At 39.3% G+C, this 15,451-nt stretch overlaps 1 protein-coding gene across 1 annotated transcript in view; it reads left to right on the top strand.

The window, feature by feature from the left end:
* LRP5 (LDL receptor related protein 5) overlaps positions 1-15,451 on the top strand; it is a 255,556-nt gene that overhangs the window by 136,823 nt on the left and 103,282 nt on the right. The window contains 2 exon segments of the mRNA XM_030562148.1: positions 9-405; positions 924-1,095. Of these exon segments, the coding sequence (XP_030418008.1) occupies positions 9-405; positions 924-1,095 (569 nt within the window).

The following is a 15,451-nucleotide window of genomic DNA, read 5'->3' on the forward strand; positions in this document are numbered from 1 at the left end:
TTTCCCAGGTGCCGAGGAAGTCTTGCTGCTCGCTAGAAGGACAGATTTGCGAAGAATCTCCTTGGACATGCCAGACTTCACTGACATTATTCTGCAGATAGACAATATCAGGCACGCGATTGCAATAGACTATGATCCTGTTGAGGGCTACATATACTGGACTGACGATGATGTCCGGGCTATTCGTCGGGCTTACCTTGATGGTTCTGGAGCACAGACCCTAGTGACCACGGAAATTAATCATCCTGATGGCATATCAGTAGACTGGGTGGCAAGGAACCTGTACTGGACTGACACAGGAACAGATCGCATTGAAGTAACCCGATTGAATGGGACATCCAGAAAGATCCTTATATCGGAAAATCTAGATGAACCTAGAGCGATAGTGCTAAATCCTGTGATGGGGTGAGTTTTTTGTTTTTTATCCCTCTCCTGCTGTGGTGGATTTTTCTGAGAGCTTGTAACCCCATCTTCAGTTCTCTGAGACTGTAACAAAAAGCAGATTATTAGATGTTGGACATATTAGCCAAAGAGCATATGTGCTAGTGGTCCTTGTCTCCTGTCAAAATCATTGCCTTTCTCCCTGTCCTTTGATGTGCACTTACATAACTACCAGCCATCACAAGCTTCTGTATCACAGAACTTTGCCTAGCCTGTTTGGTTGAACTGTATCAGTCTTTCCTTTATCCCCTTGTTTTATAGACCATACTAAAGATGCCCATTGTGAGGAACCTGGTTTTTTAATGCTCAGACCTTAGGTCAATGTCACTACTTGACTTTGAGGGGGGTGTTAATTAGTCTGATTACTACTCCTGAGACTAATAGGGAAGAGTTTTCTCACTACCTGGAACAAATCTCCAATCTTAATAGCAGAGGCATACTGTAATCATATGCAATATGCATTTAAAGCTTTTTTCCTGCAGCTACATGTATTGGACGGACTGGGGTGAAAATCCAAAGATTGAATGTGCTTATCTGGATGGCTCAGAGAGGAGGGTCCTAGTGAACAGTTCTCTAGGTTGGCCTAATGGCTTGGCACTGGATCTTGAAGAAGACAAACTTTACTGGGGAGATGCAAAGACAGACAAAATTGAAGTAAGTAAACGTAACTTGTGTTTTTCCAGACAACGAAGGTAAGAACTATCTTTTCTGTGCAAGTTTAAGACTTGGACTTTGGAAGGGATCCATTGTCCCATTGATATGAAAACATATCTGTGACAGAGCTTGACACTTTTAATTTTTTCCTTAAAAAAGGAACTGCATATTTGTTTTTGAGAACTGTGTTCTGAACTGGTAAAATACTCAGGTACCAAACGCCATCACAGTGCTGTGTCATCATGCAAGCAAGGGAAAACAAACTGGAATTTACTACTAGTGCACACACTTAGTAAGCATAATTCATTGCTTTTAAAGTCAAAGGGTGTGCCTGAGAATCTTGCAAACAGAGAAGTATGCTTGAGTATAAAAACCATTTTTGAGTTGGCTTTGGTTGTTGGAATAGTTGTGTTTGAAGTGCTAGATGCAAAGTGCCTAACGGATCACTTGTGTGTCACAGGGTAGATGGAAGGCCTTGAAGGGCCATATTTCACAGCACCTATGACTGTAGTATCCAGGTGTATTTTACTTAATCCAACTTGAAAGTGTTAGACAGAGAAGAGATTGTTTCTAATGTACCATGATATTTGAAAATCCATTCTTGTGAGTGTCTACATAGAAGTCCATGCAGAGACCATAGCAGTTCAGCAAGTGGGGAGGGACTGAAAGCAAGGGAAAATCTTCCTCATTGAAATATAAATAATTATGCAGTTTATTTTTTACAGACTCCTTAATAGTGAAAACACATGAAACTGATAGACTATTGTGTGATTATTTTTCCAAGAAGCAACATTATTAAAAAATAATGCAATACATGCAGCCCACTCTGTTAAATACAGTGGAAAAGGCTTATGTTTGGCCAGCTTGGAGACCTCTGTATAAGGTGTAGTAATGTATATATCCAGTTGTAAGGAAAAACATCCAGGAAGGAGGCCACTGAGCACTCCTACAAGTGATCATTTCAGACAGAGAATCATTGCTTAAATTTGAGAATTGGTAAAAGCAGGATTCTAAGGAGGCATGGTTGATTGGCTTTGGCAGGATTGAGACAGGATTGACAGGACACGTTTTCTGCAGTTGAAGGACTCAAGGATCTCAGTGTGGAGGATGCCTGGAATTACTTTGTCAAAGTTGCAAAAACTGCCTGAAGCATCCCAGGCAAGGGAAAAAATTCGTAGGGAAGGGTTGCAAACCAAATTGGATGAACAAGCATGTCAAACAGGTATTAAGAAAAATTAGAAAGTTTACAAGGAATGAAGCAGCAAGGACAGCTACCTCTTGGAAGTCAGAAAATGTAGGCAACAAGTGAAAACTGCCAAAAGCCAAGCAAAGCTGGACCTTTCAAAGGAAATTAAAACCAATAGAAAAAGCTTCCTTAGTCATGTAAATAAAAAGAAAATGAGGAAAGAAGTGGGACTGCTAAGAACTGATGATGATGGTGGAGATTAAAGATAATATAGGTCTGTCCTAACCCCTAAACATATACTTTGCCTTAGTTTTTTCTAAGGGTAATGAGGAACTTGGAGATAGTGGCAGGGTGGGTGATGGAAATAAGAATATAGAAGTAGAAATTATCTCATCTAAGGTGGAAGTAAAACTCAAAACAGTTTAATGGGACCAAATCGGGGTCCCAGATAATCTCCATCCAAGAATATTAAAAGAACTGGCACATGAAATTGAAAGCCCAGTGGTAAGGATTGTTAATGAATCTGTAAGCTTGGGAACTGAAGAACTACAAATATATTACCTCTGTGTAAGAAAGGGAGAGGGAAGTGATCCAGAAAACTACCAGCCCATTTGTTTGACCTCAAATGTATGCAAGGTTTTAGAACAAATTTAGAGAGAGAGTGTGGTTAAGGACATAATGGTAAAGTGTAATTGTGATAAAATACAACATAGATTTACAAAAGGTAGATCATGCTAGACCATCCTGATCTCTTTGAGAAGATAACTGATTTTCTAGACAAAGGAAATACAGTAAATGTAATTTACGTGGATTTCAGTAAGGCTTTTGATGTAGTTCTCCATTGGAGAAGGTGGGAGATTAATATGAGAATTGAAAGGTGAGTAAGGAACTGGTTAAAGGGGAGACTACAATAGATCATGCTGAAAGATGACCTGTGAAGCTGGAGGGAAGTTATTAGTGGAGTTCCTCAAGGATCAGTTTTGGGACGGATCTTAATTAACATTTTCATTAATGACCTTGGCACAAAAAGTAAGAGTGTGCTAATAAAATTTGTAGATGTCACAAAGTTGGGAGGTATTACCAGTACAAAAGAGGACCAGAATATCCTTCAAGAAGATTTGAGCAACTTTGAAAACTGGAGTAATAGATATAGGATGAAATGTAATAATGCTACGTGCAGGATCATGATCTTAGGGACTAACAACAGCTTTTGCTAGAAGGTGGGGACGTGTCAGTTGGAAGTGACAGAGGAGGAAAAAGACCTGTGTGTACAGGTTGATTACAACATGACTATAAGCCACCAATATGATGTGGCCGTGAAAAAGGCGAATGAATTCTAGGGTGCATCATGCAAAGTATTTCCAGTAGAGATAAGAAAGTGGTATTGTCATTATACAATACACTGATGAGACCTCATCTGAAATACTGTGTACAGTTCTGGTCTCCTGTTAATAAAGATGAATTCAGACTGGAACAGGTGCAGAGAAGGGCTACTAGAATTGTTAGAGAAATGGAAAACCTACTTTATGAGAGGATCCATAAGGCGCTTGACTTTTTTAGCCTAACAAATAAAGGCTGAGGGGAGATATAATTGCTCTCTATAAAGACACCAGATTTTTTTTTTCTAACATGAATTCATTCTCTTGTGCGTATGTGTTTTTTTGCCTAGAGTGGTAATTTACATGGTTGAGCAATGCACAGCCTCTGGCATATAAGCTGCTCCTTGGAGTGTGCAACCGAATGACACTAGCCCAGGGATCTCAAACTCGAATCACCACGAGGGCCACATGAGGACTAGTACATTGACCTGAGGACCGCATCACTGACACCTTTTCATATAAAGATACAAAAGCCCCCACCCCACCCTCACTCCACCCCTTCCATGAGGCTCCACGCCTACCCCACCACTTCCCCAAATCCCCATCCCTGCCCCGCCTCTTCCCCACCTCCTCCACTGAGCGCGTGGCTTCCTGCTCCTCCCCCCTCGCTCCTGGAAAGTTCTAAGCGCCACCAAACAGCTGTTTGGAGGTGGGAAGCACCTGAAGGTAGGCAGAGGAGCGGGGATGCAGTGTGGTGGGGGGAAGGGGAGCAGGGGGAGGGGAGCTTGGTGGCCATAGGAAATAACTCTGGAGAGGGTGGGAGTGTGTGTGCAAGGAGCTTGGCAGGCCATACACGGCTGGCCGCGTGTTTGAGATCCCTGATCTAGCCCAGTATCCTGTCTTCCAACAGTGGCCAATGCTAGGCCAGAGGGAATGAACAGAACAAATAATCATCAAGTGACCCATCCCATTGCCCATTCCCAGCTTCCCATGATCCATTTTTTCCAGTATGTTGACTTCAACAGTGGCCGGTGCCAGCTGCTTTCGAAGAAAATACAAGAAACCCTATACTAGTGACTATGGAATAATTTGCCCCAGAGAAAATTTCTGCCAAATCCCCAATAATTAAAGATTGGTTTATGATCTGAAATATGGTAATTTTATATTCCTTCCAAAATTCTTGTTTTTAAAAAATCCTTATAAGTCTGGCTATTCTTGCTAGCCATATCAATGTCCTTTTTGAGTCTTGTTATGCTCTTCGCCTCAATGGCATCTTGTGCCAATGAGTTCCCCCAGCTAATCATTTGGGGTCTTCTGTACAAAGTACATGCTTACTTCCAAAAGAATGTTAGGAAAATGGGTTGAAAATTAAAGTCATTAAATCATTATTATTAATTAATATTATCTTTGACTCAAAAAGGAATTCTCCAGGGGCTTCAAAAGGGCTTCAAAGTAAGATCTTTAGGTTGGGGAGGGGAAAAACCAAATGAATTCTAATTAACTGATAAACAGAATTACAAAACAGAATGTCACACAGGAAACGAACTCAGACCACACTGCTGGAGAGAAAATTGTCTGCATTTTCCAAAAATCAGTTTAAAAGTTTTCTTGCTTAAAATTTGACTTACTTCTCTCTGAAAGAAGTCATTGACTGGGTGCTTGTTGTAGCCGTCTCAAATTTCTGTACAGAAGCCCAGGAAAAGCAATATAAAAACTTGATAGTTGCTAGGGTCTGAGATATCCATTAGGCCTTCAGGTCATGCAATGAAGTAATACATGCAGCATTCTTGGATGTACGCAGTCTGAGGCACTCTGTGGTAGGTGTAATGTCTAGGGTTCTTGTGCTCAGAAAAATTGGAACCAGAGTTGTCCCCTAGCTCTATTAAAAATAAATTTTAATACTCACCAGTGGCTAAGTAATGGGATTCTTATAGTGGAACAATCCTTTCCCCGCCTTAACTTTCAGCTCCTGAAGCAATTAACATTCCAGTCACCTTTATGGATGGAACATATTTGTGGAACCTCATTAAAATGAAAATGCTGGATTTAAAATCAACTGTTTCAATGCATTGAAGTGTATTGGTTGCCCCACTGTTAATACTTTAGAAAAACAGAGAAGCCAGTATAAAATATAAGGGGGTTTTCCCTTGATTTTCATTCTTCTAATATTATAGAAGGAAATGAAGTAAAATTTGAATGTAGGGCACAAGTAGTTCACCTAATCCATCCCATGCAAGGATAGCTGCTTTTTGCAAGGCAATGAAATATGCAGATCTATGTATAATTAGATCTCTTTCCAACTCAGACTTAAATTTGTGAACAGAGTGCACCCCATCTCAGTGTTGCTAGGTATCATATTCCACATGTTAATGATAACTCTGAATGGAAAAAAAAAAAAAACCACCACCCTTTCTGATCTCTAATTTAAACTCCTCTTCATCCATTCTTTGTCTTTGCACCTAGAGTTCACCTTTGCTACATACCATGAACAGATTCCTCCCCAGGTCTTTATGGCACTAGCTCAAGTGACTGTAGATCTGAATGGAAAAAATTTCCATGAATGTTCACTCAGATTTTAAAATGATTTTTTGTACTGGCCACACTCATAGCCCTTTCTCATTTGGCATTCTACGTTCTGTGAACATGTGAGCTATAGAGTGGTGTGCATGCATATTTGTGGAAGACGACTTTCAAAATCATGGCCGGAAACTAATTTAAAATTTGCATTTTGGATCATTTGCACCAGAAATGTTTGCTGCTTCAAATCTGCTTGGAACAGAAACAATGCGATGTGACTTGTTAATCAATCACATTTAACCAAACAGCTCGGATATCAACCCATTATGGAAAGCCTCTTCAATCCATAATTACCAAGGCTGTCAAGTGATTAAAGACATTAATTGCACAATTAATTGTGCTGTTAAACATGTGCTGTTAAAAATAATAGAATAAATCATGCTGTTAAAAATAATAGAATACCATTTATGTAAATATTTTTGGATGTTTTCCACATTTTCAAATATATTGATTTCAATTACAACACAATACAAAGTGTACAGTGCTCACTTTATATTTATTTTTATTATAAATATTTGCACTATAAAAATAAAAGAAATTGTATTTTTCAATTCACTTAATCCAAGTACTGTAGTACAATCTCTTTATCATGAAAGTTGAATTTACAAATGTAGAGTTATGTTAAAAAAAAACTGCATTCAGAAATAAAACAATGTAAAACTTCAGAGCCTACAAATCCACTCAGTCCTATTTCTTGTTCAGCCAATCGCTCAGACAAACAAGTTTGTTTACTTTTGCAGGAGATAATGCTGCCTGCTTCTTGTTCACAGTCTCACCTGAAAGTAAGAACAGGTGTTCTCATGGCACCGTTGTAGCTGGCATTGCAAGATATTTACATGTCAGATGCGATAAAGATTCATATGTCCCTTCATGCTTCAACCACCATTCCAGAGGACATGTGTCCATGCTGATGATGGGTTCTGCTCAATAATGATTCAAAGCAGTGCAGACCAACGCATGTTCATTTTCATCATCTTAGTCAGATGTCACCAGCAGGTTGATTTTCTTTTTTGATGGTTTGGGTTCTGTAGTTTCCATATTGGAGTTGCTCTTTTAAGATTTCTGAAGGCATGTTCTACACTCCATCCCTCTCAGATTTTGGAAGGCATTTCAGATTCCTAAATCTTGAGTTGAGTGCTGTAGCTATCTATAGAAATCTCACATTGGTACCTTCTTTGCATTTTGTCAAATCTGCAATGAAAGTGTTCTTAAAACGAACAGCATGCTGGGTCATCATCCCAGACTGCTGTAACATGGAATATATGGCAGAATGTAGTAAAACACAGAGCAGGAGACATACAGTTCTCCTGCAAGGAGTTCAGTCACAAATTTAATTAACACATTATTTTTTTAATGAGCATCATCAGCATGGAAAGCATGTCCTCTGGAATGGCGGCTGAAGCGTGAAGGGGGCATATGAACATTAAGCGTATCTGACACGTAGATACCTTGCAATGCCGGCTGCAAAAATCCCATGTGAATGCCCGTTCTCACTTTCAGATGACATTGTAAATAAGAAGTGGGCAGCATTATCTCCCATAAATGTAAACAGACTTGTTTCTCTTAGCAGTTGGCTGCACAAGAAATAGGAATAAGTGGACTTGTAGGCGTTAAAGTTTTATATTCTTTTGGTTTTGAGTGCAGTTATATAATTTAAAAAAATGTAAATTTGTAAATTGTGCTTTCACAATAAAGAGATTGCACTGTGGTACTTCTGTGAGGTGAATTGAAAAATACTATTTCTTTTGTCATTTTTACAGTGCAAATATTTGTAATAAAAATAATATAAATTGAGCACTGTACACTTTGTATTCTATGTTGTAACTGAAATCAGCATATTGGAAAATGTAGAAAAACTACCAATTGAAATGTATTAAATATTTTGGATTTCTATTATTTAACAGTACAATTCAAACTACAAAAAATTAATTGCAATTAAAAAAATTAATCGATTTAATTGCATGAGTTAATTGTGATTAATCAACAGCCCTAATAATTGCTATTTACATTTTCCCCAAAATGGTCAAATAATTAATAAATTAGAGGAATATTTTGTAAACCGGAGAGAAGCTACATTTGTCTGATAAAGTATTCGTTCTGAATTATTTGTTTAGCTCTAGGGGCACTGCATTGGGGACCCCTGATCTAAACCATCCCTTACTGGTTTTTATCCAACCTATTCTTTAAAACCTCCAGTGATGGGGATCCCACAACCTCTCTTGGAAGTCTATTCCAGAGCTTAACGATCCTTATAGTTATAAGGTTTTTCCTAATATCTAACCTAAATCTCCCTTGCTGCAGATTAAGCCCATTACTACTTGATCTACCTTCAGTGAACATGGAGAACAATTGTTCACTGTCCTCTTTATAACAGCCCTTAATCTACTTGAAGACTATTATCAACCATCCCTTAGTCTTCGTTTCTCAAGACTAAACATAGCCAGTGTTTTGTAACCTTTCCTCCCAGGTCAGGTTTTCTAAACCTTTTATCATGTTTGTTGCTCTCCTCTGGACTTTCTCCAGTTTATGCACATCTCACCTAAAGGGTGTTACCCAGAATTGGATGCACTACACCAACTGAGACCTCACCAGTGCCGAGTAGAGTGGAACAATTATCTCCCATATCTTACATATGACAGTTTTTACCTTGTGGGATCCTCTACTGCCCACTCTATGTATGTGAAGTGAAACTATAGGATATAGATAGCAGGATTCTTAATTGTAGTTTAATAATTTACCAGTAATGTTGTTCCTCTCTCTCTTTTTTTTTTTTAACATGAAATCATTCTCTTGCACATGTTTTTTTTTCCTAGAATGGGTAACTTACATGGTTGACCAATGCACAGCCTTTGGCATATAAACTACTCCTTGGATTGTGCAATTGAATGACACTAGCCAATATCTCCGGTCCCAGACACAACCCCAGGAACCTCCATCTTGCAGTGTCCAGTTGTGCCCGCTGGACGCTGCAAGCTTATATGATTTCATCAATTTAACAAAGAAATTGGTATGTACTAGGCTTGTTATCCCAAGGGGAGTCTATGACATGCTTCAAACCAAATGCACTGCTTCAGATAGAATAAACAAACATGAATTACAAAGATAGATTTTTAAGTGATTATAAATCAAGCATAACAAGTCAGATTTGGTCAACTGAAATAAAAGCAAAACTTACTCTAACACTTTCAGCGTCCTTACAAACTTAGATGCTTCTCACCACAGGCTGGCTGATTGCCCTTCAGCCAGGCTCTTCCCTTTGATCAGCGCTTCTGTCGCTTGGTGGTGATGTCTGTAAATGGAGGTGGAAGAGAGAGGAAGAGCATGAGGAACAATCTTTCATGTCCTTTCTTCTCTCTTGGCTTTGCGCCCCCCCCTTTCAGAGTCAGGTGAGCATTATCTCGTCACAGTCCCAAACTGACCAAAGGAAGGGGCGTGACTCACTCAAGAGTCCAACAAGTCCTTTGTTTTTGTTTAGGCCAGTGTCTTTTGTTCCTATGAGGCTGGGCTGACTTTGTTCCATACATGCCCTGATGAGGTGTGAACTGCCCTTCTGCTCTTAGAAAGTTTTTGCCTGGGCTTGCTTTTCAGCCTTATAACTATATACATGAAATTACAACCTATAACATTACTATAACAATGATTACTATAACATTACCATAACAACAATGCTCAGTGATCATGAGCCTTCCAAAGACACCCAACATGACAAACTTTGCATTGGATACCACATAATTATATTATAAGGATGAATGTGGAGATGCTGGGTGTTCCCCTGAGGTACAGAACATCACACCTGGTACTTTAAATCTGAGTAGTAGACTGTTAAGCCATGACTTCCCATTGCCACTCCTCCTTTGAGGCTAATTGGATTTTGTTAGATGTTTGCAGTCCATCACCCAGTAGTCACCTATTTGGACACCTGTGTCCCAGACTTCTAAAGCAGTGGTATATTTTTCAGACTACCTTTCCTCTTTTCAGCTGCTTTTTTAAACTTTAGGAACAGTGAATGTCTCAAATATTTATCTTCTTCCATACATCCATATGCACATGTACCCAGGTACACTAGTCTTGCTGCGTAGAAAAAAAACCTGACTAAAACTAAATTATCAGCTTTTCCAACTGTGGGCACGATCCTGCAAACATTTATTAAACAGTGTAGTGATCACTACTGAGAATAAACCTGTAGAAGAGCTCAGTTGTAAGTCCTATGCCAGGGAGTAAGAGTTGTTTGCAGTATCATGTCCTGTGTTGAAAACATGCACAGCTCTGTCTGTAGCCATTTATAAAATACTGTAGATAAGAGATAAGTGAAGCTTTAAATTTGTTACATATGCAGATGCTTTTTAGTCTTAAGAAGAAAAGTGAACATGGGTATTTCTGTCTTTAGTATACTTTGCTTATGTACAATATCTTAGTTTTGCAAGGCCTTATCGTATGCTCCCAGGAAGACCTTATGAAACATGACGTTCTTAAATAGTGACTAATCTTCATGCAGCTTGGAAATTTGACAAGTAGAAACATCTGTCCTGTTTTGTTAGGCTTTAGATTCGTAATGTACTGGGTTTTTTGTTTTTTTTGGTTTGGTTTGGTTTGGTTTGGTTTGGTTCTTCACCCCCCCCCCCGCCCCTTTAAAATTTTTACCAACAGGTTTGCTATTGCTTTTGGGTGTTGTGGTTAACAAAACAACTTTAAAAAAAATAAAAAAAAGAAGAAGCCAAGCTATACAGAGGATACCAAACAGTGTTGTAAACCAAGAGAATATGTTCTTATTTGTGTGTATAAAACTCCATGTGGTGAAAACAGCAGTTACTCTTTCCTGGCAGAAATCTTCCCATCTGCAGTATTCAGCTGTAATACAAAGGGCCCAGTCACTTCACAAGCAGTTTATATCCTGAATAAACCATTTGGCAAGACTTGTCAAACTTTGCGTGACAGCAACCTATGGGGCTTTCACTGCAAATTTGGCACCCTGTGGTAACATTGTTTCCAGCTTTTAAAATTTTTTGCTTAGTTAGTTTGGCAGCGTCTCAAGCAAAGAGAGAAGAAGAAGAAAAAAAAAGGGCAGCTAGATAGTAAATTGTAAATCCTGTCTTCTGAAATCATTTCTACAGATTCAGCTCCCACAAGTAAAGGAAAACTTTGGATTTTATTTACAGAGAAAAACGTACTTTCCAGGAACAAACAGTAGATTAATAAGGATTACAGGGTTCCAACCGAGAGAGAAGCAAAGAGCCAGTGGCATCCACGTGTAGAGTTTCCTAGTTCTCCTTAAAATCAATTTTGTGGTTAGCCAGGATTCCTGTGTACTATTTCTTCAGCATTCATTTAAAGTGCCTAAGATATAACTGCATAATTAACAGTTACTGAACTGTCAGGTGCCTGTTATGTATGCATCTTATTTAAGTTTGTAGTGAGGCCATGTTTTTATATGAAATGCTATGAAGAATCTCCCCCCTCCCCCCCCGACCGCTTTTATATTTATTCGGCTTTTTTTATTGACAAATGCCCTGCATTTGTCTTCACAGAAGAATCACACTTCATATGTAGGAATTTTCTGTGGTTTTGTATGATGTTGAAAAAGTCTGTGAAGCATGACACTAAGTTACTACTGTCAGGCAAAAGTCCTGCCCTCCACCTGAAAACTTTCCAAGACACACTTGTTAACAGTGGAAAGTGGAGAAAACTAGAATTTGATTTTTGTTCCAGTTTATATTCAAAGTCGTGAATTATCTTGTATGACATTTAAAATATTTATGTAAATTCTGTGGAATATGGGAAATGGGCTTACAGAGGAGGGTAGCATCTGAAAACATTTTTATTGCTAATATGTTTTAAAGTTGTTTAAAAAACAAAAACAAACAAACAAAAAACCCAAAACCTGACCATTCTTCAGATATCCCTAACTGGAACTTATTTTTCTATTTGCATGATGATGTGCTGAAAAAATTAACGTTTATTTAGTTCGTACATGAAATTGTTTCTTATATCAAGTTATCAGTTTTGGGTTTTGCCCCTTTTTAAAAAAAAACAAAAAACAATGGATCACTAAGAATATGTAAGGTAGTCCAAATGGCGCTGGAATTATTCTGTATGCATTTATAAAAATAAAATGTAGAATGACAAGGATCCCTTAATGGTAAAGGGGGAAAATCTATTTAAAACAGCTAAAACAACATACTAATTAAAATGAGAGAGAAAACTCAGGCCAAAATATTTGTCATGTAAAACTAATTTTTTACAAAACCTAAGACAGAAGTGTTACCATGGGATTAAAGATTTCTGTTGGTCTTTATACTGTAAACACTTCAATTTCATACATGTGCAAGAGAACATGAAAGTTAAATTGAATAGAAACTGCTGAAGAAATGTGAAACCTACTGGACTGTTTTTATTGCCCATGCTAAGTAAAAAGCAAACAGTTCGCATAAATGGTGATAAGTAAAGAATTTACTTTTATTAATTTAAAGAGATGTTAGTAATGTAGAGGGAATTTTATAACGTTTTTGAACATTACTTTTAACTTGCCAGTCCATCTTTTAATTAAATTAGCCCTAGGGAAAAAATGATCAGTTCCGTGAAAATAGCAGCTAATTAAAGTTATAAATAAACTGAAAATCAACGTTTTAATACTTCCTCTCTTGAGGAAACACAATTTCTCAGTACTGTGTTAACAGGTTTTGAAATTTTATTTTTTAAATGCAGATGCTGAATATTTAAAACATACAACTGATTAATCTTGTATTGTATATTTCAGAATTGGCTACTGAACAAAAATCAGGACTGTGTATTTTATTCTAGTAGTTATTTTTCCTTCCCTCCTGCCCCCATATTAGGCTTTTTGGAGATGTGCTGTTACGAACTGGGATGATATTTGTAATGGTGCACAGTGTGTGCAGTTACAGCTCTCGTGCTGGTTGGTGTTTTCTGTCACTGCTGTCTGGGACTAGGATATATAGTTTGTGGGTACATGTATCTATACTGTCCTCAGTCCATGCACACAGCTCCCATTGCTGTCACTGGAATTTGCCTATGTGGTTGGGAGTAGTATGGTGTACTAGGTTAATATTTGGATTTAGTTTATTTCTGTGTCAGTTATTGCTGTTCCTTTTGATAATTTGCTTAAAGAATCCAGAAGCTGTTGAACTTCTTGTAGAAGTGGGGTTTTTTTATTTGAAATAAGACCATGCAAGATATTACCATGACAGTCACCTATGTTCAAGGGGCTGTGTGTTAAACATACATAGGAGTAATCTGTATTGGTAGTTTTGGGGCCATGCTCCCAAAGGTTTGCTTAGTGGACATGCCCAGATGTGCATTGCAGAAGGAATATTAGGAGTCATTTGGGGGAAACTAATCACTATCTTAAAATGTTATTGGAGGATCATTAGAACTATTCTTGGCTTCATTAAGATTAATGACAAATTAGGACTGGAAGGGTCAGTCAAAGTGTAAATTGCTGGAATGTAAGTGTTTTGGGACAGGGAGGAGCTACATCTTGGCCTTGGGGGCTTAAATAATGAATAATACCTGTTGACCGTTGCTAGTTTTGAAAAATGACATGGGGTAACTTGGGATACCCTTGATGCAAAGGGAATAGGGAGGGCATGTTTGGGAATATGAAAAAATCTGGTTTCCTTGTAATACAAAAAGAGCAACCCTGGTAACAGGACCTCCTTGTTTGAGAGAGACTAGCACGTTTCTAGAACACTGAAAGATAGATAGGCTGTTGCTGCAACTTACAGAGACAAAACATTCTAATACCTAAGTTTTTCATCATCTTTTAGAGCAGGGGTCAGCAACCTTTCGGAAGTGGGGTGCCAAGTCTTCATTTATTCACTATAATTTAAGGTTTCGTGTGCCAGTAATACATTTAAACCTTTTTTAGAAGGTCTCTATAAGTCTATATTATATAACTAAACTATTGTTGTATGTAAAATAAATAATAGCACAGCGAGGTAAGCGGGTCTGGCAGCTGGTGGCCCAGGCTGGCAGCGGGCTGAGCGGGGCCGGTGGCTAGAATCCCAGACAAGTTGCTGTCTGAGTGGGTCTGGTGACCAGGACCCCAGCTGGTAGGGGTCTGGTGTCCAGAACCCCAGACTGGCAGCGGGTTGAGCGGAGCTGGTGGCCAGTATTCCAGGCTGCCGGCCAGTATCCCAGGCGAGCAGTGGGCTCAGCCTGCTGCCGGTCTTGGGATCCAGCCGGGGTCCTAGCCACTTTTCCCCACTCAGCCTGCTGCCAGCTGAGGGTTCTGTTCATTCAGGCAGGCAGCGGGCTGAGCAAGGCCGGCGGCCAGGACTCCGGCCGGCAGCAGAGTGCCACTAAAAATCGGCTCGCATGCCACTGGTTGCCGACCTGTTTTAGAACATTAAGTAATCAAGCATAGAGCCTAACACTGCTTTTTCTAATTATTTGATTAGCTGTGTTTACATTCTGCTTTCTCTTAATTGAGGATTTCCTCTATTTATTTATTTATTTTATTTAGATAAATAGATTTTTAACCCTGTGCCAAATTAACTTTATTCCATTTTAAGAAAACTGTACTTGGATGTGGAGACTGTTGGGGGACCATGCCTTAAATAGAAAGAGCATGAATTCTGACCTCACAGGAGGCTCAGTGAGCGGTGAGGTAATGGGCTTCACCTGGTCAAAAGAAACAGGGGTTGCAATTCCATTCCAGGATCTTTGTAGCAAGGAGACTGTCATAGATAGGCCATTTGGAGCTTAGTGCGAAAACTGTCTAGGTGAGAGATTCTTCATTCTCTAACAGTGACAAGTGTACCACTGATAGTATATGAGCTTGATATTCCATCCATTCACTCTACTCTACAACATTTTTTTAAGAAGGTGATACGTTAACTAATAAAATTTGGGAACTGCTCGTCTATAGCAGGGTTTCTCAAACAGGGGTCACTGTTTGTGCAGGGAAAGCCCCTGGCGGGCTGGGCCGGTATGTTTAACTGCCCCGTCCGCAGCTCTGGCCAATTGCGGCTCCCACTGGCTGCAGATTGCTGCTCCGAGCCAATGGGAGCTGCTGGAAGTGGCGGCCAGTATGTCCCTCAGCCCGCGCCGCTTCCAGCAGCTCCCATTGACCTGGAGCAGTGATCTGTGGCCAGTAGTAGCCATGATTGGCCAGACTTGCGGACGGGGCAGGTAAACACACCCACCCGGCCTGCTTGGGGCTTTCCCTACACAAGCTGCGACCCCTGTTTGAGAAACTCTGGTCTGTAGATTTATTTGGACCTTCCCCCAATATAATCTACACTAGTCTGTTGTT

The sequence above is a fragment of the Gopherus evgoodei genome, chromosome 4 (genome assembly GCF_007399415.2).
Source record: "Gopherus evgoodei ecotype Sinaloan lineage chromosome 4, rGopEvg1_v1.p, whole genome shotgun sequence".
In the NCBI taxonomy this organism is placed as follows: domain Eukaryota; kingdom Metazoa; phylum Chordata; order Testudines; family Testudinidae; genus Gopherus; species Gopherus evgoodei.